The sequence below is a fragment of the Callospermophilus lateralis genome, unplaced genomic scaffold (assembly GCF_048772815.1).
Source record: "Callospermophilus lateralis isolate mCalLat2 unplaced genomic scaffold, mCalLat2.hap1 Scaffold_129, whole genome shotgun sequence".
NCBI classification, from domain to species: domain Eukaryota; kingdom Metazoa; phylum Chordata; class Mammalia; order Rodentia; family Sciuridae; genus Callospermophilus; species Callospermophilus lateralis.
In genome coordinates this window covers 1,323,625-1,347,148 of record NW_027512465.1, presented here as the reverse complement: position 1 = coordinate 1,347,148, position 23,524 = coordinate 1,323,625, and the positions used below count along the sequence as shown (strand labels likewise).

Here is a 23,524-nt window from a genome sequence, read left to right as displayed (position 1 = left end):
AGTAAAGAGAACTTGTACAAAATAATATAAGGTCAACACAGAGAAGGAGAGAAAGGAGAAGGAAGGTAAACATGTATGTTGAGAGAGGGAGGAAGATCAAGTAACTAAGTTGCTCATTGTTTGAATTTTTGCATGCAAGAAATACCAGAAATCACCTCCACTTGTAGACTTCCTGATTGTGAAAATCAAGGAAATCTCCATTCACCTACATTTTGGGAAAGGTGCTTATTTTTTTTTTAAATTAACATTTTGATTATTTGAAAGTGAAATATGTAAGATTTGTAATACTGTATTTGAAAAAAAAATAATAAAATTATCTGGGTGTTATTTCTGCCTCTGATATTTATTATTTATGTGTTCATTGGCAATTCACTAATGCATAATGAATATGAATTTCCTTATCTCGTGTGAGAAAGACACCTTATGTTATACTTCATAGCACGTGTTGTGAATTCAAATGAAATTAAATTGGTTGAAATGTGCTGATTACCTCCGTGAGATTCAAAGCCCATGTTCTTTCCACTTTGCTACAGAGGGTGTGGGGGCACTTATCTGTGTACAGGCAGCTACCAATAAAGCCATCTAGTGTCACATTCATAATCCTTGTATAGAAAACCCTTTCTGGCTTAGAATCTCTTTCTGCTCTCCAATGTTCAAAAGTACTATTATGTCAATAATCTTTTCCTAAAGAAAATCACTAACAGGGAATCATTAACCTACAAACTACATTAACCTAAAATTCAACATCCCTGGAAATTCCCCAGTTTTCAATAAAGAAAATTAAAGGAAAAGCTGGATTCATCAGTTCTAATTCTCTGGGAGTATTTTTTGGCATTGACAATGTATTCATATATCTGAAACTTCCATGATCATGTAGCCTCCAGCCTGTTTAGTTGTTGAGGGTGCTATTCTCAGAGCAGAGAAGGTCAGTGAGCTCCCAGGGCATGAACAGAAAAATGGAACTAATGAATTATACTGCAGTCAGAGTGCCCATATTTCACATTAAACAGATTGCACTATTGGATTAGTTCAGTTACACAGCTGGTCAACTCATTGCATTAATCAGCTGACTAGTATGCTTAGGCAAATGGCCAAACTGATTGTTCAGAATAAAAAATGCTTAAAGAACCATCTTTTTCAAGTTGTCTTAATGAAAAATTTGTATATAACAGCTCAAAGAAAGTGCCTTATATAATCGATTGGCAGCATACTTTACCATGCACTTGAGAGAACCAATTCATGATATTGCATGCATTTAGGTAATTAATTTATAAATTTTATAATTAAATCTGACTTTTCTCATAGACCTCTGTTTATTTTTTCATGTAGGCAATAAACTCAAGGAAAGCACTGATATTTTAGATAGAATCATGATGAATTCTAAAAGGTTGTTGCCTCTGCTCTCTCCTCCTAATATCTAAGCAATCTTAGCCCTGAAGATATTAAGAAAGTGAAGCCACAGGACTTAATAAAAGTAAATATCCTGGGGGTAATTTGCTCTTACAACATTATGTCCTTTTAACAGCCACAATTTCCTCACCATTGTGCCTCTCTAAAAATCACTTTGAAAATTATGACTTTCTGATATTTTTCAATGTTTTCTTTTAAGGTAGAAAAACAACACATACATGCAACTTTATAGACAAGTATATTTTTGAGGTTTTGGAAGATAAATGCCTGCATTTCCCTCAAGGCAAGGTATTCCAACATAAGGAAGGTAAATAAGCACAATGAAAACAAAAAGCATCTTTCATAGTATTTACTGAAAATTTGTGATATATTAATAAAAATATGCATTACATTATAGATTCTCTTTTGGGAAGTGACTTTTTTCTTCCTTTATTTCTGCCATATTTAATTAATATGTTTTAATTTAGCATTTCACTGCATCAACTAATAGGCCATTTTAAATACTCTCTTTAAATATTCCTTCCTGGTACAGATTAAGCAGAAGACAAGCTTGGTATCATAGACCTAAAGAGAATTGTAGAGATCATTTAGGTCACCTCTGACTTTTAATTATATTGGTACCTAAGTCCCAGTGGGATTTAATGATGTGTCTTCCACTAGCTAATGGCTGCGGGAAAAGAAAAAACATGAGAACTCAAACATTCTCCCCTCCCAGTTAGGTTTTCATTAGATAAAATAATTTAAAGAGATGTCTTTTAAAGCTTTTTCAGGTAAAACTCTGCCAAAGATTCTTAGGGATATGAAAAGACATGTTTGTATTTCAGTGCAGTTTTAGTCTATAAGCTAGACAAGAAATATTTAAATTGAACTTAAGACTGAGGGCATAAAATAACTTTATTTTTCACAAACTCTTCCTATTGTTCCTAGAGATGAGAAGATGAAATTCAATATCTTTTGTGAATATGCCTGAATATGTTATCACTCAACTTTGTAATCAATTGATGATGAAACCAAGTTTATCCCTTTGGTGACAAAATAGGTTTTCTACTATAAGTTATTATCACCAGTTCAGTATATGTATGCCATCTTGTAAGTGGGCTTTGAGTGATGCAGAATAATAACTGTATTTGTGATTTAAGAAAAGAAATGCCACATGTAAAATTAGAATCATTTTCATATTTAAGGGGAAGTTAAGTTCATCTACTCATGTTTACAATTGGAGATATCATGGGTTGCAATTGTGAACATTTTCTAATAAATCAAATTCAGTATCTAGATTACACACTGCTTTTTCACAAGCCAATAATATTACTTTCATACAGAAAATTGAAAATTTCTTCTTGGTTTCTCTAACAGTCAGAAATAACACTAACTATGAGTATAAGAGGATTTAACCCACAGAATTATTAAAAAGTAGGCTCTTAGCTATACTTCAGTACATCACATATTGAATTGGCCAGCCAAGGGAGATTCAACCTCTGACATATTCAGGAAAGTGGAAAATCAGGAATCTACCACTGGATCACTGGGTTTGACATTCTGTTCTTAATGAATTAGGAGGTAGCTGACAACTTAGAACTACACATGCATACCAGTCTAGCTGGAGACTGCACACTGAAACACAGACACAAAATAAATCATGCCATCACAACTTGCTTCCCTTCAAAGCACAGCCCAAATCAGTGAAGATATCTACTTCCTAAATTTCTCCTTCAAATCTCTGATATAAATTATTTAGTTATTAGTACTACATTTGCATCCAATACTTGCAAGGAAATTTATGAAATAAAGTCTTTAGCTTTCTTACCTTGCAGTACAGACAAACACATTGGAAGTTAGTTGGAATGGTTCATGTCAATGGGCCATGTCCAGCACAGCTTTCTAAAAAGTAACACCAGTGTACCTGTGTGCCATGAAACTCTTGTTCTGATTTGTTTGTCTGAACTATTGATATCCAGAAATATTGTTTACTCTCTTCGAAGAGTAGAACTATTTCTTATATACAAACAGCCATTTTCTGAAGAGGAGTGAATGCATATTACACTCTTTGTGATTATGTTTCTGACATTCTACTTTCAAACCCTGACAGTATATGGGAATCTCTTGTTACCCAGGATTTCTTATACCTAAACCTGCCACGTTTTTAAACCAAGAATTAAAATCATTGGCTTTCCATTTTTAGCCAGTCATCATTTTGAATTCAAATGTATTACTTTTTTGGTTTCAGGTATAAAACCATTTTGAAATTTAAGCTAAAATAATAAATTACAGACATGTGCCATGTAACAACATTTTGTTCAACATTGTACTACACATATGACAGTATTTCCTTAGGATTGCAATGGAACTAAAAAATTCCTAATTCCAAGTAAAAGTGACATTAGTGTCATAGTACAGCATGTTGTTCATGTGCTTGTGATAAAGCTGGTGTAAGTAAACCGATTCAATTGACAAATTTTATTGAAGTTAAGTAAAATTATTCTAATAACTCAGATAAAATAAGTGAAAAATCCCATATTTTGATCTTTATCATTACATTTTCCAGTCTAATCCCAACTCAATTAAAAAAATAATTTTCTTTTCTTTTTTTTATATTTATAATATGTTTAGGAGAATCTTAGATACAATATACCTTTTGTCACTACTTGTCTGAGGCAATATTTACTAATTAATTATTAAAAAATAAAATTTGAGTCAAATATTTCTTTGAATTCTTTTATAAAAATCAATTGTTTCCTCTAATTCTCTCCCTCCTGCTATCTGTAGGAATGACAATTTTATTTTTTTAAGGCAAGGGTTAAGATCTAATCATATGAAAATATGGATTTCTTTCATCTCATTTTTCATTGATAAGTATCTTATAGAAATACAGAAGAATAAATAGAAATGTTTTTCAAATGAAGTACTGACCTAATATTGTGAACTCTTGCTAACAATTCTGTTTGCATTTAATTCTTCTCATCAAAAGTAAGTTGTATATAAAATCATGAATCACTCAATGACAGGAATATTTCTCATTCTGAGAATGGTCATTAGGTAATTTTGCCATTAGGTGAACATTATAGACTGTACTTACACAAACCTAGATAATATAACCTAATATGTACTTAGGCTACATAATAATATTATGAGACCACCATTGTATATTCTGTCCACAGTTGACTAAAATGTTCTTATGCAGTATGGGAATTTACATGTCTTTATCTCATCACAGACTCTATTTAAACATGGGAGTTAGTTATCATACAATGTGGTTACTTATGCATGCAAAGTAATGTGAGATTATTGAGGTTATCTGCTATTGTTCATTGTATTAAAATATGTTGAGTTACCAGTTAACAACTAGGTGTCTACTAATTCCTCCATATGACTGAATTCACCTACTTTTGATCTTTCTTCAATTCTTCCCAGCATGCTCAAAACACTTTTTTCTAAGGTTTTAACTTTCAAACTTTTAGTCATGTTATGTAAAGATAAACTTAATTTGCAATTTGAGTATTTTATCCAGATGATCCTCAAAGAATGGTTCTTATGGATTTATGTTCAGAAATGTGATATTCATTAAGGACATTCCAAGATCATAATTCCACACAAAAATCTTTTTAAAAAAATTTAACATTACCTTTTCTCAGAGAAAAGCACATTTCCAGACAATTTACATGTAGAATGACTACATTATGAGGAAAGAGAAACAATAATTTCCTGAACAATTGGTTCTGAGAAGTCATTTAAATGAATTCACTGGTGAATTTACTTTTTTATGGGTAGATTTTTGTGGTACATGTAATTACGATTGTAGTTAAAAAAATAGGAAAAAGAGAAAGAACAGGTCAGTTAACTTTGGGCTTTCTTTCTTTTTCTTAAATTATTCAAAGCAACAACTGAATAAAGATAGCATAGGACATAGGAAAAGTAATTTTATTAAATTAGTTTGAAGAACTTAATGACTTAAAGGGTCTCACTTTATAATTTTTTCAATACAAGACTCTGCTATTAGGATGTTAATATGGCTATTCCTATAATGGCTGATAATTGTGCACAGCTTTGATATTTGTGTACAATCATATCAAATTATATTTATGGCTTACCATCCCAGAATATGTGATAGTGTCACTAAATAAATTTAACTAACACTGTCTGCCTTCAATATGATTAGTTGAGATAAAAAATTCATTTTCAACTGAAGACTACTTATGCATGATTTTTAATCATTGTTCAGGAGAAATAATGAAGGCAAATTGATAAAAGAGAAGTTCCTCAAAGAAGTTACTTGAAGAAAATTTCACTGATAATCTTTATCCAGGAAAAAGCAATTCAGACATCTTTGTTAATTAACAGCTGATCCTGAGAGGTAAGAATCAGCTTTCCGAGATATGTTCTAGAAAGTCTTTGTACCTCTTAATCTTACACATCACCATTTGAACAACATTATCCCATGAACCTTTTTTTTGAAAGCTGGTTATTGAAAATTTGAAAGAAAAGGCAGTGATCTAGCCGGGGCAAACAGCATTGAAGCAGAGACAGAATTAGTGGGTTACTTGGACGAAAAGTGGCCACACAGCACCGAGTCACAGACTTTTCTAATTCAGAGATTTGCTTAAAAAAAAGTAAAAATTATGAGCAAACTTCTGTCATATACATTCTCAAATGACATTTTTTAAATAATCTGCAGATTATGATTTTAAGATATGTGCACATAAACTATGCACTTAATTATTCCAATTTTATGATAGGATATATTGGCAAGTTTATTTTAAAAAACTTTCAATGCTATTGGTACTAATATTTCAAAGAATATCAATGGTTCTGAAATTAAAATTGAAGTAGGAGGTGTAACATATACTATGTTAACTTTGTGAAAAATGCAATTTACATACTTGATTTCAGAATTAGAACAACAGGATTATATGATAGAATATTAAATTAATTTTTATCCTATTAAATTTTTCCGTAAAACCTCATGACTTAATATAACACTTATGCCCATCTGAAATAACAGGAAGTTGATAAAGAAGCCAAGATATTAGGCAACAGTAGTGACTGAAAATTTAAAATGGCAGAATAATGAGAAAAACTAAAGTTGAACGTACATCTAAAAATAATCATAAACAACAGGTGGAAATTAGAAAAGTTTTTGTGAATTTGAATAATATAAAATAAGAAAAATAACTAGATTTTACAAATCTATCTAGATTTATATACCTAGATTTATACTTGTCACAAAATTAACAAAATGATCCAAGTTCACTGCTCCTACAACACTCTCCCAATCTAAAGTTTTCTGTTTGGAAAAAAAAAAAAGGTAAAGGCTTTAATTCTTAATTCCATCAAAGAAGCACTACAATTTGTAAACATGATGTACAATAGCATTCATTAACTTTCCAAATCACAAATAAGATGTTGAAATATGTCTTTTACAAATGTATGATATGCTTCAATACTTGTTCAATTTAAATTGTCCAGAAATAAGATTTGAGAAATTTAAATGTACTTTATTATCCTATTGATAAATAAGATATAGGTTAGTTAGTAAGGGACATAAATGTGGAAAACTAATTTAAAAGCCAAAATTTCCCTAAAACTATGATCAGAAAAACAAGGTCTAGAACAAAAAAGGTAAATATTTAAAATAATCATATAGGGAAAAATTATATTTTAGGTATTTTATTTAGGCGTTTTAGGAAAAGCACCTACCAAGTATAAATATCCGTAATTCTTAGCAAGAAAATCAAAAGTATTAGACAAAACACATATTTTTATAGATACAGTTCAATACATTTTAAAGAGAAGTTTTGAATTAATCCTTTGAAGGACACTGAAGTATGCCTGTGATACTCTCCTTGAACGGCCAACACCCATTTATTGATTTAGGGAAATTTTTAGATAGTGGCTCACTTCATTTATTATTCATCTTTCCCTTCCATAAGAAAGTACACGTAAGTATTTATGTACCTTTTTTGATTGACTGAGAATTTATATTTGCATAGTATAGAAGTTAAACTTATTTACATTAAAAACAGACTACATTGAATCAAATGCTATCCTTACTACTTTACAACTTTATTACTTCCCTTAGACAAATAACTATGTTTCCATGCCACTTTACAACTTTATCACCTCTGTAAAGAACATATTTGGAGGACTTATTTCAGTGCGCAGTATGCCCTGTAGCTATGAGTAGAGAACATACAGTTTAGGGGTAACCAGAAACACCCCTGGGAATAACCCAACACAGCCATAGGCATAACTAGTGAATGTTGAGTTCAGCACCAATTTAAACCGAGAGCAAAAGCCCACCATGGCTGCATCCCAGGACACCTCCCAGAAACTGACCACCCTGTCATCATTCAAGGACACTGACCCACCAACCTGTCATCTGAGTTGGCTGGAAAAAACCACCAGACTACATTTGCCTTTTGGCTAAGAGATGTCATATGGCCTTGGAGGAATTCTGGGACTTGTGGTTGTCCTTAGAATTGAGTTTAATTATTACTTGAAATGTTCATCATATTTAATATCTGTATTAAAATTATTACTGTGTGATGTTAATATATACATTACACTGAAAGGCACTCCGACTCTTGCGACAACCTACCTTAGGGAGATACCTATGTTTCCATTCCTCAGTTTACTCCTGTTGAAGTGTGGGTAGTGCAGGTCAAAGTGGTGACAGCCTGCAATCCCAGCAACTCCGGAGATAGAGGCAGGAGGATCATAAGTTCAAGACCAGGCTCAGCAACTTATTGAGATCCTGTCTTAAAATAAAACTTAAAGGGCTGAGGCTGTGGTTCAGTAGTTAGATGCCCCTAGGTTCTAAAAGGAAAAAAAAAAGTAAAGACAATGTGGAAAGCAACAATATCTATTCCATGATTTGGATGTATAGTATGTGTTTGTTAAATAAATAAAAACAAGTATTGGTAAATTATGTGCTTATAAATATAAAAAGGAGATCACATATCTTAAACAACTTTGAAGATTACACTACACAAATCTAAATTGGAAATACATTTCCTATTAAGATAAGTAAGTAGAACTATTTAATAAACAAGAATCCCCTCTTTTTCATTATATAATAATTTTGTGGAAACAAATGGTGTAAGAATATTTATTTGTTTTATAATGTCTAAATTTTTCACTTATAACTAATAGGATCTTAAATAAGCAATTCAGATGTTTTGAGTTTGTATTTTTATCTATAAAATGTCAGAACAAAAAAAATAGTTAAGAATAGCAAACATACCATGTATTTTGGAACAGTATGCAGAATTTTAAATTTTGCTATTAATTTGGTAGGGCCTACCTCAAAGTACTTTAGTTATAATCACAGATATTATTCAGCAAGCTAACCATTATTTAAAATGATGTAGAAATGAACATATTAATATTAAAAAATAAAACTAATTTTATTTTCTAGATTAAATTAAATTATGATAATTTGAAGCTTTTGTTTTGAACATTTGCATAAATGAAATTATTAATTATTCCATTGACATCTTTTAAGGTGACTCTGAAGTAGAAAAACATCATGAATATTTTAAATGAAAATTTAGTTAATTCCAAATTTCTACTGCAACTTACTTTCCTTTTCATGCTGTCTATCACAAACAGACCTATAAATCTTAAACTGAGCTGCATTTATGAAATTCACTAAACCTATCATAGAGCATGAGAAATATGTGATAAATCATGCTATTGAAATGGCATTTTTTATAAGCCATCATATTTCATTTGTCAAAAATGAGTTCATGATAGTAATTTTCTATTTCATCTGTTTTTTTTTTTCAGGGAAATCAGATTAAAGAGACTAGATATTGCATAAAATATTTAAAGGCATATCTTTAAAGATCTATCATTTTTAAAAGATGATAACAAATAAATCATCATAATCAGCAATACTTCCATGAAAAAAAGGCCTCTTGATTGGCACCACAGAAGCTATTGAAACTTTAGGACGTGGGAACTTTAGGCTCACAAATTTGTTCTTGTTATGGTTCAAATTGCCCCTTTTCGAAATTCATATGGTGAACTCCTAACTTGTAGGACCTCAGACTGGGACTGTGTTTGACAATGTAGAACATTTCAAGGGGTAATTAAGTTAAAATGAGGTCAGTAGTGTGAGCTCTAATCCAATATGACTCAGGTCCTTATAAAATAATGTGATGAAGACATACAGAGAAAGAAAACCACATGAAGGGACAAGGAGAAGAGGGCCTCTGGCATTCCAAGGATTGTACACACAAAAGAAATAAAATGAATCCTATTGAAGTTTTGATTTCAGGTTTCTCGTCTACAGAACTGTAAAAATAAAATACTTTTGTTTAACATATTCAGTATGGTGAAAACTGTAGGAAACTAATGTACTACTTAAAGGGTTAAAATTTCATGTAACAATGGGCACCATCTCCTTTTCTATGACTACTTATTTTCTTTTCTGCACCTCTTTTCTTCTTCCCATGTGCCTCTTTTCTTGATTTAATTAAACCAGAGGATATCCCTTATCTATATCCTATTCCTTTTAGCAATTTTCCACTTCATGAATTTGTCTATACAAGCTGCAATTGAAATAGATTCTCAAAGTTATTTTCAGATAAATGAATCATTTCATCTTTTGGATAACATTGGTATTATTGAAGATAATGTATTTGTTTTTACTGTTGTTGCTCTTGTTAGTAAAACCGGGATGTCTCTTTTCTAACAATTTCTTCATTTTCATAAGCATAGCTCTCACTATTCCTTGATGGAGTATTGTCTGGTTTGCAAGACTACATTTGAAAGATTTTGTTATATGAAAATTATTTATACTGATAAGTTATTAATAATAAAACACTGTGTGGTGCTTCTCACTGAGGCAAGAACAACAAAATTTAACTTCCAAACTTTCCAACCAATGGTCATATAATTCTTTATGTTTGCATAAAACTTTAATTTATTCTTATTCATATAACCTGAAATTCTGCCTCTGACCATAAATAACTGCTGCAAACTAATTTTTTTTTAATTGTAAGCAGCTAGTAAAAAGGAGAAAGTATGTTAAGAAATGTTTCTAGAATCCGGTCAACTGGCAGCAAAGAACTGACTTCTGAAAAAGAGAAAATAAATAAAGTAAGCCCCCATAGTTGTCTAGGCTTTTTAGTTAAAAGTTTAGAAGATCCTAGCAACAGGGGGGAAATTAAAGCATAGTACAACTTTCAGAACTAATTAGATTTAAACCTAAGAGGGAGAGATTCAGGTTGTAAGAATTTATGGAATAGACCTGGAGGGAGAAGGGATCTATTCACAAAAGAAAACTTCAAAAATCTGTTTAAGTGTTCCTTTTGTGTCTTTAGCTGGTACCAGGATGAGCATGTGTATGGGGAGACTTGAGATCAAAACAGCTACCAGAGAAATAATTGCTACTGGGGAGTTGGCACAAGGTAAGTTATTTGATTTCTGACAGATAATGGAGTCTTTAGGGACTACGTTGAGTAGATACACTAATAAAGCCATGTCTTAAAAGCAGGGTTTAACTAACCCTGGCATGTAGACTAGAAGCTCATTTAAACCCAAAAAACAGCTTTAAATGATCACTTTAATCTTCTATCAAATTAACTATCTGGTTTAAAAAGAAATGATCTAACAATCTTTAAACAAAAATCTAAATGTTCTTCAAAACAAAATACTTGCAATATCTAGCATTCTATCAAATATTACTCATCTTGAGGAAGAAGCAGAAATACATGACCAAGAGAAAAAAAAATTCAATAGAAAGATAGAAGTAACAAAGAAAAAGGAATAATCAGATAAGAATTTTTAAAAATGTCAATTGTAAAGACTTTAGATCACTCAATAGATATTCTGAGCATAACAGAATGGATGAATCTTTAAAGAAAATCAAAAATATTTTGTAAAAAGAAAAATAAAATAAAATATCTGCAGTTAAAAAAATTCTATGGGGTTGAACAGTGTAGAACACAGCAATGAAAACTTTTCAAACTGAAACATGGAGGGGAAAATAAGTAAAAAAGAAGACATATATGAGAAAACATCAAGCTTTTCAATATACGAACAATAAAACTTTTAGCAATATAAGGGAGCTGGGGAGGGAAAAAAATTGCAGAAATAATGACCAAACTTCTTCCACATTTTCAGAAAACTATAGAAAGCACATCGTAGTCAAATAACCAAAAATTATAAGGAAAGGAACCATGCCAGTATCTAGAGAGGAACGTAATCCATTATACATAGGGACAAAAAATAAAGATTATGTGAACTCCTCTCCCAGAAATGTCTTTCAGAGACAACAGAATGACCTATTTTCTTCTGGGAAAAAAAGTACCAGTGAGAATTCTTTCTCTATACAAAATGTCCTCCTAAAATGGATAGAAAGTAGAATACAAGAGATGTGAAATTTTAAAAACATGGCAAGGGTTACTAAAAGATGTTATATAGGCAGAGAGTAAATGATTTCAGGTGGAAACTGATCTACCAGAGAAAAAAGAAGAACGCTTCATCTGGTGAGTTGTGGGAATTCATTTAGAACGGGATTTAAATGATATCTCACTACTTACTTCAAAGTGGCAAAGTAGATGTTGGATTTTATTGGCAATGTACAGAACTAAAATGATTGGTAGTAACAATTTATGGGACTAAAGGTATACTGCTTTACGTTTTGTACACGAAGTGATATAATATTAATACTTCTTTTAAGTCCTTTAAATAACCCTTGGAATCCCATAAAATTCATCTTAAATTTGATGTTTCCTTCATTTCTTACTCTCTTTTTGGAAAAATTGTTCTATCTGTTTGAGATTTCTTTCAGCTAATTTCTGTGTTTTCAAATGTTCTTCATTCAATTTTGAGATTAACTAGGATTAAATATCAGAATATTTATTATAACAACAGATATATTTTAATAGCTATACTTTGTATAGATCTATTTAGCTTTATTATTATGTTGACTTTGAACAGTAATTGCTCTAAATTTTCCTGTTTCCAAATCTCATGAATAAAAAAGAAAAACAAAAATAAAAAAACTACTTCTTTTATCTAGCAGAATCTATTATAACCTTATATTCCACCTGCCTTGATATTTGTATCTTTTCATATCATCATTCAAAATTATTCATTGTCTCTGGAATTAGGCCTTAAATTGTGCCTATTTGTGGAATTATAACAAAAATAGATTTAATTAGTTTTGAGAAAAGGTCATGAGTCTCATTTCTTCTTCTGCTTTATGCCATATGTAGAAATGAAGAATATATGCTTCTGTGCTTATCAAAGCAGTCTTCATAGATCAAATTAATGAAATAGCATTTGAGCAGGAAAAGTATTTAGGTCTAAATTGTCTTAATTGGACATTTATATAGATCACATTGAATGTCTATTGCCTCTACTTTATAGGTTCAGAGAACCTATGAAATGGTGTGGAACCACACAGAACTATGATGCTGACCAGAAGTTTGGATTCTGCCCCATGGCTGGTAAGAGGAAGCCCTCTGGGCTGCCCATGTGGACAACCATTCAGAGAGCAGAGACAGATGAGTGTCCTGTTTACTCGTACTTCACCCAATAAGACAATTTGGAGAAGAAAAATCTATGTGATATATGTGTACACATGTTACATCATATACATTCAAATTGAAAAAAATATGATTTATATAATTATCTGAATCCTTTAAAAATCTCATTGACATGTTTTAATGTCCAAAATACACAAAGACAATTGAAAATGTTTTTTTTTTTTTTTTTTTTAGAAATCTGAAAATATAAAGTTGCAAAGGTTTGACTTTTGTCAAGATCACACTTTGGTGTGCTTGAGTCACTTAAAACAACTTGACTGCTGTAGTCACAGAGCTGTAGTATTGACACGTGACTGTTTGGCTGGAATTAGCTTTAACACTTATTAAATACCAAAGTGATAGAGACAAATCTGAAAATTTGTTTTTGACAATCGGGAATTATTTATCAAATCTCCAGTTTATATGGAGAAAGGGGAACCAGTATCTTTTATTTGTTTTCAAATTTCAAGAGTTCCAAACTGTACATTTGATTTTTCTGGTTGTAGAACCAAGAACTTGTATACTCTGCAGCATCAACCATGAACAAGACTCAAGGAAACCACCCATGCATTTATTGCTTTCTTTGCAACAAAAGATCATATTGAGTTTAAAAGGAAAACTCACTTTTGCTTACAATTCAACACCCAAACACAATTTTCCTTTGAACTAGAATAAACTGGAATTAGGAAAATTAAAAGCAGTACTCAATCCAGGCTTCTAACTAAAGCCTGGTAGATGAGTGAACATTCAGGTATCATCTTAATTTAACAACCTTCACCAAGGGACCAAATTGTATTCTGTGCATGTATGAATATGGTATCGTGAATCCCACTATTATATATATTTTAATACACCAACAATAATAAATTAAAATAAAAAAACAAGCAAACAAAAAATCACACTTTCCCTTTGGATGATGCATCCTCTCTCCAGAGCTCAGAAAACTCTGCCTCTGCCTTAGAGCTGTAGGTATTTTTGAGGCACACAAGTCTTTCCAAGTGAGAATTCTTAGGAAGACTAGACTGAACTGATAATGGTGTTTGCACACCTGCCTTGACCCTGTGATTGTTTATCAAATGCATTGCTTCTCCATTTCAAAACAGCCCATGAGGAAATCTGCACAACCAACGAAGGAGTCATGTATTGCATTGGAGATCAGTGGGATAAGCAGCATGATATGGGCCACATGATGAGGTGCACGTGTATTGGGAATGGCCGTGGAGAATGGACATGTGTCGCCTACTCCAAGCTCCGAGGTATGTCGCCTTATTAACCAAAGCATTTGAGAGAACAAAGGGTACACAGAGAGACTTTAATGTGAAAACTTGTACTTTGCCTAAAGCAGAGCAGCCCCCAATGCCACTCCATTAGTCAGTCTGCTATGCTGAAGAAGTTCATTTTGGGGGGGCAGCCAGTTAGTAAAAGCTGGCATGATGATTCTTTTCTTTTCTCAAAGAGATTTCCATTTATTACATTTGATGGGACATTATCACAGTGAAAAGATTTTAGGAAGATTTTGGAAAAACTTTATAGATCTTTGTGATTTTTCCATTTTTTAATATTTCTCTTTCTTCGTCTCAGTAGCAATGAGAAAAAGCACAGTAAAGTGGAATGTCCGTGTCATTGAAGGACAGAGGAGGGGAAAATTGATTCTATTTGTGGGGGGAATACCAGGGATTGAACTCAGGGTCACTCAACCACTGAGTCTCATCCCCAGCCCTATTTTGTATTTTATTTAGAGACAGGTTCTCACTTACTTCCTTAGCACCTCAATTTTGTTGAGGCTAGCTTTGAACTTGTGATCCTCCTGTCTCAGCCTCCTGAGCTTCTGGGATTATAGGTGTGCACCATGTACCTGGCCGATAATTGATTCTTGAAAGAGGTACATTGGGTGATATCAGCTCAGAATAGAGGACATGCACCAACTCTCTAGATCTCCCCCAAGAAGATAAAACCCAGTAGAGTCAGACTGGGCTTGGGCCTTGCTCTAACTTTGGAATCAAAATGCCTGTGTGGTTTATGAACTGGTAAGATCCGGCACAGTAATTCTAAGACTCTGAAGCATTCCAAGGATGGAAGAACTTAGGCTGAGCCAAAAGGGTGGCTTCAAAAGCAAGAACACATTTGATCCTCCGAACTTTACATGATACCACAGCATTTGTGTCTAAAAGAGATTGAATTATTTCTACAAAGAACAAACACTGCCATTCTAAAATCAGACTCTTGTAGATTTGAATTTAAGAATAATTTAAGAATACGTGTTCAGATTACTTTCCCCGCTTTGAACCCAAAGATTCAATATGAGGAGGTGTTGATTCATTCAGATTTTCAGTTTTCCACTTCTTTGATTTGAAAAGTAATATTCAGGTAGAACTCTGAGCTAATAAATAGTCATAATAGTAGCTAGTGAGTAGATATTGGCTTGAGCTTATTCCTTTTGTGGTGTTGAATGGATACACAATCCAGGAATAATAGTAATTGCATATGATATGGCAGAGCCAAAAGGAGCCTTACTTACTTAGTATGGTGTGCAAACCAAGTCTTCCTTTTACAAATGCAGACGCTGAGACCCAAAGAAGCAAAGTGATTTTCTCAGGATCAAGTGATTTTCTCAGGATCTCTCACGGAGTGAGACACAGAGTTGATTTAATTTAATTTACAAAGATTCATTGATGTAATTTTATTTCCCTAATCCAATGTCTCCTCCCTTCTCCCCATTCCAGGGACCAGATCACAACACTGTGCTGTGTACTATATATTATGTTAAATCATCTTCTTATGGCAAGCAGAGATTTAAAGAAAATTATCACCTGAGCAAGTTTCTTTTCAGAAACTAAGACACGTATTTGTTTAAAAATTGGATTTAGTTGCATATGCTATAAACTTGAACATTTATGTCTATAAGAGAAAATTGGGGGAGGGCAAAAATTATAGTACTGACTAAGCTTTGAAAAAAAGTTTATTCTATACCAGTAGAAAATTCTTCTCATGCAATCTGTTAATAATCAAGAGGGGGGAATATGCTTTGAAAAGTTTAATTCATTTTGTTTTGTCAGTGAGATTTTGAAAGTTCCTCACCCATCTAACTATTCTCTAAACAGATCAGTGCATTGTTGATGACATCACTTACAACATGAATGACAGATTCCACAAGCGACATGAAGAGGGACACATGCTGAACTGTACCTGCTTTGGTCAGGGCCGAGGCCGATGGCAGTGTGATCCCATTGGTGAGTAGCCCTTCTCCTGGGATGGTTTTGGGTATGAAGCATGGCCAGTCAGTTTTAGATAAGGAAAGCTATTCAATGCTACATGACGGAAGTTGATCCAGAGTTTGCCCAGCTGTTTACAGAGCTTTGCAAACTCTTCTCTGTCTCAATAGTGGTAATCATCTGTTTTAATTCAATAAATTTAGTTCTTTAGTTCTGACTCATGTTAGGAAAAGGCACTTTTATTTGCTGAACGTGCATTAATATGGGCAAAGAAGTATGCCAGCGCTACCTCCTTCTAGAACACTCCATTTTTTGGCTTTCTTTTAAAGTAGCACTGAGCAAAGAGGAAAGGTTGGATCTTAAAAGAGCTGTGTTCCTAGTGCTCCAAAGTTTAGGGTAATTCATTAATACTTCTTTACTGAAAGAAGCAAGTTGCTCACCATGAAAACAAACTAAGATTGGCCAAGCTGGGAAGGTTTTCTTAGAAGCTGCTCAGTGGGTACTCGTAGTTAAAATGTAGTTCCCCCAGATTTTAAGGAAGTATTTAAAGTGAAATTATTGCAAATTTTCCCTAGCTATTCAAATGGCAAGCCAGTTACATTGATATCATTAAAATAAAATATGTAATTTTAAAAAAATTAATGCTCAGGGGCTGGGGATGTGGCTCAAGTGGTAGCACGCTCGCCTGGAATGCGTGCGGCCCGGGTTCGATCCTCAGCACCACATACAAACAAAGATGTTGTGTCTGCCGAAAACTAAAAAATAAATATTAAAAAATTCTCTCTCTCTCTCCCTCTTTCTCACTCTCTCTCACTCTTTAAAAAAAATTAATGCTCAGACTGATACTGATCTTATTCTTTTCATTTTTACTCAGAAACATATCCGTTTTAATAAAACTAAATATTCCTTCCAATGGATATTTTTTAAACTAATAATCCTGTAAGGAAAAGAATGTGAACGAAGTGTTTTTTAACTGCATATAATTATAAGGAGAGTTGGACATTTTTATTCAAATTTCCAAGAATGCATGCTCTAGCACCCTGAAATTTACTTGGTAGACTTAAATCTTCAAGGCTATTTATCTTTTCCTTGCTTGTATTCTAGATCATTGCCAGGATTCAGAAACCCAGACATTTTATCAAATTGGAGACTCATGGGAGAAACATGTGCATGGTATCAGGTACCAGTGCTACTGCTATGGCTGTGGCATTGGGGAGTGGCACTGCCAGCCCTTGCAGGCCTATCCAGGTAAGCAGCTCTGTAACTGTCAGTGGGAACTGTCAGTTGTTATAAAACTGCAGGCAGCACTAGTGCTCATCATAGTCTGAGGTCCAAGGCGTGGGCTTCTCTCTTTTCCATCCATTTCTCATATCATCGTCTAAAAATGGATTAAATTTTTGAATAAAATGATTTTCCTTTCTCCCCCACCCAATCTATCCAGTGAAAGGTACGAAGACTCTGAACAGGCATATATATGTAATTTTCTTTTTTATATAGTAGAACGCTCCTCTAGGTTATAACACTGACTCATTTTATCTTCATACCCATACATGGAAACAGAAACCATGGAGTGAGTGGTGCTGGGGGTTTGGGGCTTTCTATCCTGGTTCTTGACAGAGAAGTTGCCTAGAGAGGGGATGAAGTGCAACACGGGGCATGTGTTCGCTCCCCATGTCACCTAGGCCCTCTTGGTGTAAAGCTTTCATTTGTTTGATCAGTTAGAATGTAGAACAAAGTATCCTGGGCCAAGAGTTGAGTAACTTGGTCATCTTTGCCTACACAGTTCAAACACCCTCAAATGTTGTTGCTGGTTTTTTTCAGGACACAAAGACATGATGCCTAACTATAGGTGTTATGAATTCATTTGGGGGAAATTTAAAATTTTTAAAATTTGCTGAGTGATTATAATAAAACATTCAATTATGAAAGTCTACTTATTCAGCATCAGTTTTGTGAGCAAAATCTGAGATATAAAATCTCCCAAATCTCTATTAATTTTAGAGAGAATATGGCCCACATCAGAAAGAAAAATATTTTAGGGGTGTCAGAATCTGTATATGACAGAAATTAAAATTTAATTGATTTCCTATCTGTGGAACATGATAACAGAGTCTCTCTCACAGGGAATGAGCTATGGGAGCCATTTGGCCAAAGGCAGCATTAGCCAAACCTTGGGTCTAAACTCTATGTGTTACCAAAGGGATAGCAGTCAAGCTTCTGTTCTCCATTTCCTCATCTGTAAACTGGGGGGATTGTAGCTAATTACCTTCAAAATTCCTTCCACACTAATAATCTGACAGTTTGTGATCCTAAATAACATTCACCATTGCATCCTTTCTATGACCCTGGGAGATTTAGCTCTTGCCAATCTTCAGACATTATCAGGTCTGGAGAAGGTGACTGCATATGCTCAGGGCACAGACCCACCTGCCCTTTAAGTTGTGTTTCTTGGTAGATTTAGGCTAAAGAATCACCTTAATTTTTTTTTTTTAATTTAGCTAGGCACTGTGGCATACATCTGTAATCCCAGTGGATCAGGAGGCTGAGGCAGGAGGATTTCAAATTCAAAGCAGCCTCAGCAATTTAGTGAGACCTTGTTTCAAACTAAAAAATAAAAAAGGGCTGGGGATATGACTCTGTGGTTAAGAACCTCTTGGTTCAATCCCTGGTATCAAAAAAAAGTAAAAAAAAATTAATATAGTTTTACATCTGATTACAAAAACACTATAGGTTTGGAAAATATGCATTGGGTTTATTTTAAATGATGCAACCAGAGGATAGAACCTTGTAAAGAAATATTCTTGTTTTTATGTTTATGATTACTCAAATTGATGTGGCAATTGTTGGAAACTATTTTTTCCTGAGTGATTTACAGAAATCTTTCCTCTATTTTTTTTTTTTAAATAAACCTGTCCACACACCTGCTTGCTTGCATTTAGGTGGATCTGTTAGAGATGTAATTGGGGTGGAAAGGAGTCTTTTGGTTGTAGTTTTACCTGATGCCTTTGTTTCTGTTATCTGAAAAAGAGGAGGGTCAGGTATCCATTGCGCAGGGGAGACCTTGGGGAAAGGGGCTCAGTCTTATTCTTAGGTGTTTATCTCTTTGCTCAATGGCTCATGTGAAGCATGTGGTGCTTTAAGAGTGTGGAAAGAATAAAGGGACAACAGATCACCAACAGATAGTCTCTGAGCCCTGTTGTGTTTGTTCCTCCTACAGAGGACTGTTAGAGTTGTTCAAACTAGCAAAAGATACATGGCTTTTGGTTTGTTAATAAGCAACTAGGAGAACACAGAGTTTAGCAAATTAAATAGAGGAAAAAGTGACTGAGTCTAAAAATCATGAATGCTTAACTTCTACAGGGTCACCGTTACTGGAAATTATTCATTTTGACCTTATTTTAAGCTGTTTTTATAAGGGTAGACCTGGTGTCTATCTTAACTACTTTATTATTTTTTTGATCATACTAAAGAAGAAAGGGAATAAAGATTTTGGTGGTGAATTATTGGCAGTATATTGCTACTATATGCCAGAGAGGTTAATTGGAGAATTTCTACCAACCAGCCAATATTAAAAGAATGAGCAAATCCAGCGTGGCTATGCACACTGTAATCCTAGCTACTGTAAAGGGTGAGGTAGGAGAATCTCAAGTTCAAGGCCAGTCTGGGAAATTTTGTGAGAACTTGTTTCAAAATAAAATTTAAAAATGGCTGGTGATGTAGCTCATTGGTAGAGAGCTTGCTTATTAGCACATGGGAGTCCCTGGATTCAATCCAGCATCACCAAAAAAATTAATAGATAAAGGTCAAAATTTAAAAATTGTCAATGGTATCTGAATTGTATGTAGTATAAAGTAGAGTGTGGTGATTAAAAGGAATTTAATTGACTTCACAAATAACTGACACAGTTTCTTTGCTTCTTGAGCAAAAATATGCAAAGTCCCCATTTGTTATTCAGTGCAGTTCCATTAAAGGTGTGCCACGGCATTAGCCTCAACATTAAAACCTAGAATTTCAGAACAATGAAGTAAAAAGTGCAACTCTAGTGTGCTTCTCTTTGGCTAGGGTCAAACCATCATGGTAACCTTTCCCCATATCCCTTCATTTCCCTTTGTCAGCCTCCTCCTAGTGTCCTTGTGGACATGGCAGTATAATTATTCTTAAAGGTGACTTGTATTGTCTTTTTAAAAACTATCTTCATATACGTTCATTCTTCATACACTTCCCCCACCTCAAAGTCATGATTGACACCCTAAATAAAATGTATACCTAGTGTCTCTTTCTCTGAAGAGTTTGTAGTAGGATTTCTTTCAAGGATCAATATTTATACAACCTAATGCCAATGATCATAAATAACTTAAGGATCTGATATTCCTCTATTTACGGACTTATATGAAAGTACTTTAAATACTCACATCTCTAAAACTTTTCTTAAATATTTATCTTTAAAAACATATTCATATTTATGAGAATCTCCATGAACAGAGGAATATTTCAAAGAGGGTCATGTAACTTTTGCCAATTGATTAAAGCAAACATCGTGCATGTTCTGTGAAATATATGTCACTTTAGAATGGAAAACTGTGAATTTTATACATGAACTTTGATAGCCATGTGGCCAGGAAATATGTACCCTCAATGAAATTAAGATTCAAAGAATATTTGGATTTCCAACCAACTTTGAATTTTTACCCGCATGAGAGTCAGTGTATTATTCTAGGACTTTTAAGTATACCTAGATTTACAAGTTAGATAATTATTCTGCTAGAGAATACTTTGTTTTCAAAGATAATTTAATGGCTAAGATACTAAATACATTTATAAATAAGTTTCTATATATTCGAAAATAAATATACTTTTCCCTGAGACTTTTCAGGAAACTTAAATCTGTTAATAATCTGGTGAAGTGCTTTATTAAACATAAAAAATTCTTGGAAAGGTTATTTATTACAAAGAACTTTTTTTTATTTCTAGAAAATTGAACATTGGCTGACATTATAGAGAATACAGAGTTTAAGAGAAAGATAGTTTTCTGTTCTATAAACCTAAATATTTCAGGACTGTTTTGTTTTATCCTAAGTGGAGTCTATTGTATTAATAAATTGATTCTTTTTCCTTATTTTTCCTTTTTCTTAAACAAAAGAACCAAGTCCATAACAGTCACACATGCCAAGATGTGGAAACATTGAATTTATTATGTACTTCATAATGTCATTTTAGTTGTTAACTCCTTTTGAAAAAAAATTTTGATCTTTTAATAATTTGGCCAGTGGTGTGATTTTAGAGTATACTTTTTGAATAGAAAAAAAGCTAGATTTCTTTTTCCAAACTGACAGAATGCTTAGGCTGATGAGAAATAAAACTGGGTTTTTAATTATTACCTTTGTCTATTTGCCTAAGATTCGACACCATTTAGAAATGTGTTTGTTTTACATCATGTCATATGGCCTTTGGAATGTTGTTTTCTTCTCAGATAGCAGAGTCTTTGGTAATGAAACTTTCACAAATTAGAATTTTCTTTAAAGGAAACAATATAATCAGTAAATGAAGTTTGTATTCTGAATTACATTGTCTGTGTTAAAGCAATTTCACAATTGTTTCACAATTTTCCTTTGAAAATGAAGAAAACAGATTAAGGAGATTTTTTTAAAAAATGTTTATTATAAACATTTGTGTTTCTCATTTGAAGAACAATAATAATCATCTAAGAAAGAATTTGTTGCATTGATTTCCAGTGTCAGGAATCCATGAACATTAAATTTTAAATTGGAGTGGATACTCTATATAACCAAATCTCATCTTTTAAAATTTTTAGGTACATCTGGTCCTGTCCAAGTAATTATCATTGAGACCCCCCGTCAGCCCAACTCTCACCCCATCCATTGGAATGCACCAGAACCATCTCACATCACCAAGTACATTCTCAGGTGGAGACCTGTGAGTATCCATCCAGAAACCCTGAACATCGACTATCCCGACCTCACCAAATTCTGATATGTTTCTTTTGTTTGTTTCTAGCTTTTGAGTCAACAGATCTGATTAACTGTCAATGTGTTTTCTTAGTGAGAATATGTGGTCAATCAAATTGACTGTTTTTTTTTTGTATTTAGAATTTAGAAATTTATGTTGCAAATGATTTTTGCAAGGAATTAGAAATGATAGCATAAACTTAATCTTGCCCAATGTGGGAAGATAATCTAATTTTTTTGCATGTCTTTCAACTCTATTAAAGGAAGAACTTATTGGAATCTGTCCTGTAAATTAATTCCTTTCTTTTTTGATTCACATTTTAAACCATATTTTTGTGTTTTGGTTTGTTTTGTGTGTGGTACTGAGGATCAAACCCCAGGCATCCTGCATGCCAGGCAAGTGCTCTACCACTGAACCACATCTCCAGCCTAAGATTCATTGTTTCAAGCATTAATTTTATCTCCTAAGGTTATTTAGATAGAAGAGAAAGAGATGATGAGAGGAAGGTGTAGATGAGGGATGATAGTTGGTTTATTTAAAGAATGAGCCCTGTGATTTTCTAAACATCTAGAAACTGAAGAAACCATACCAAGGAAGATAATGTCCATTAAGCTTTAGTTTTTCTTACCCTCTCAAACCTACCCCAATAAAACTTTTAAGTTCATAACATGATTTGAGGAACAGTACTTTAAATACAGGAGAAAATGTCTATTAAAATGAAAACTTTTTGATTGTTTCCTTATGAGTATATTTTCTAATCTTTTCTTCTGATAGCTAATTTTAAAAGCTCACATTGAATACAAGTTTACTACCAATTTGGAGCTAATTTTAATGACTAATTTCAAAATTTTTCACAGTGTATTTAAGTTAAAATTTAAATTCAAAGGATACTAAGATCACTTTCATTTATCCCCAAAATATAAATGGGCACTTGAGCATTTGAATTAAATCTGTAAACTGGTTGATTGGGCAATTAAAAAGAAAAATCACTGGGGATACAAAATGTATTTTGATACTCATACTACTTTGAATATTTATACTTAAAAGGATTTCTTCTTGTTTGAAGTTAGGGTGTTTCTTTTCCACACATTCTATTGCAGTGAGCTTTGTGATCTATGACATACTAATGAAGTTGAACAGGATGTGAAAATGTAAACCAGGAGCAAAAGATTAAATAAACTGAAATTACATTCTTCTATAGTCTTGCCCAAAGTTGGCTGACCACTTTTGATGGGATAGTTTGTATCCAAGAATGAGTCACAAAACCAGACCAGTTGAATCTTGTTTGTGCTGTCCCCAGAATCTGAATCACAAAAAGAGTATGGTGCCTTTGGACACTTCTGCAGGGCAAGAAACTTGAATTGTATTCCACCAACTTAAAAGATGATAGAACATATT

The 23,524-nt window shown here is 33.1% G+C and overlaps 1 protein-coding gene across 1 annotated transcript in view; it reads left to right on the top strand.

Annotated features, from left to right (window-relative positions):
* Positions 1-7,708: 7,708 nt before the first annotated feature.
* LOC143389961 (fibronectin-like) overlaps positions 7,709-23,524 on the top strand; it is a 50,785-nt gene continuing 34,969 nt past the window's right edge. Inside the window, 7 exon segments of the mRNA XM_076842651.2 lie at positions 7,709-7,790; positions 10,737-10,823; positions 12,756-12,869; positions 14,051-14,203; positions 16,049-16,177; positions 17,264-17,407; positions 21,972-22,093. Of these exon segments, the coding sequence (XP_076698766.2) occupies positions 7,709-7,790; positions 10,737-10,823; positions 12,756-12,869; positions 14,051-14,203; positions 16,049-16,177; positions 17,264-17,407; positions 21,972-22,093 (831 nt within the window).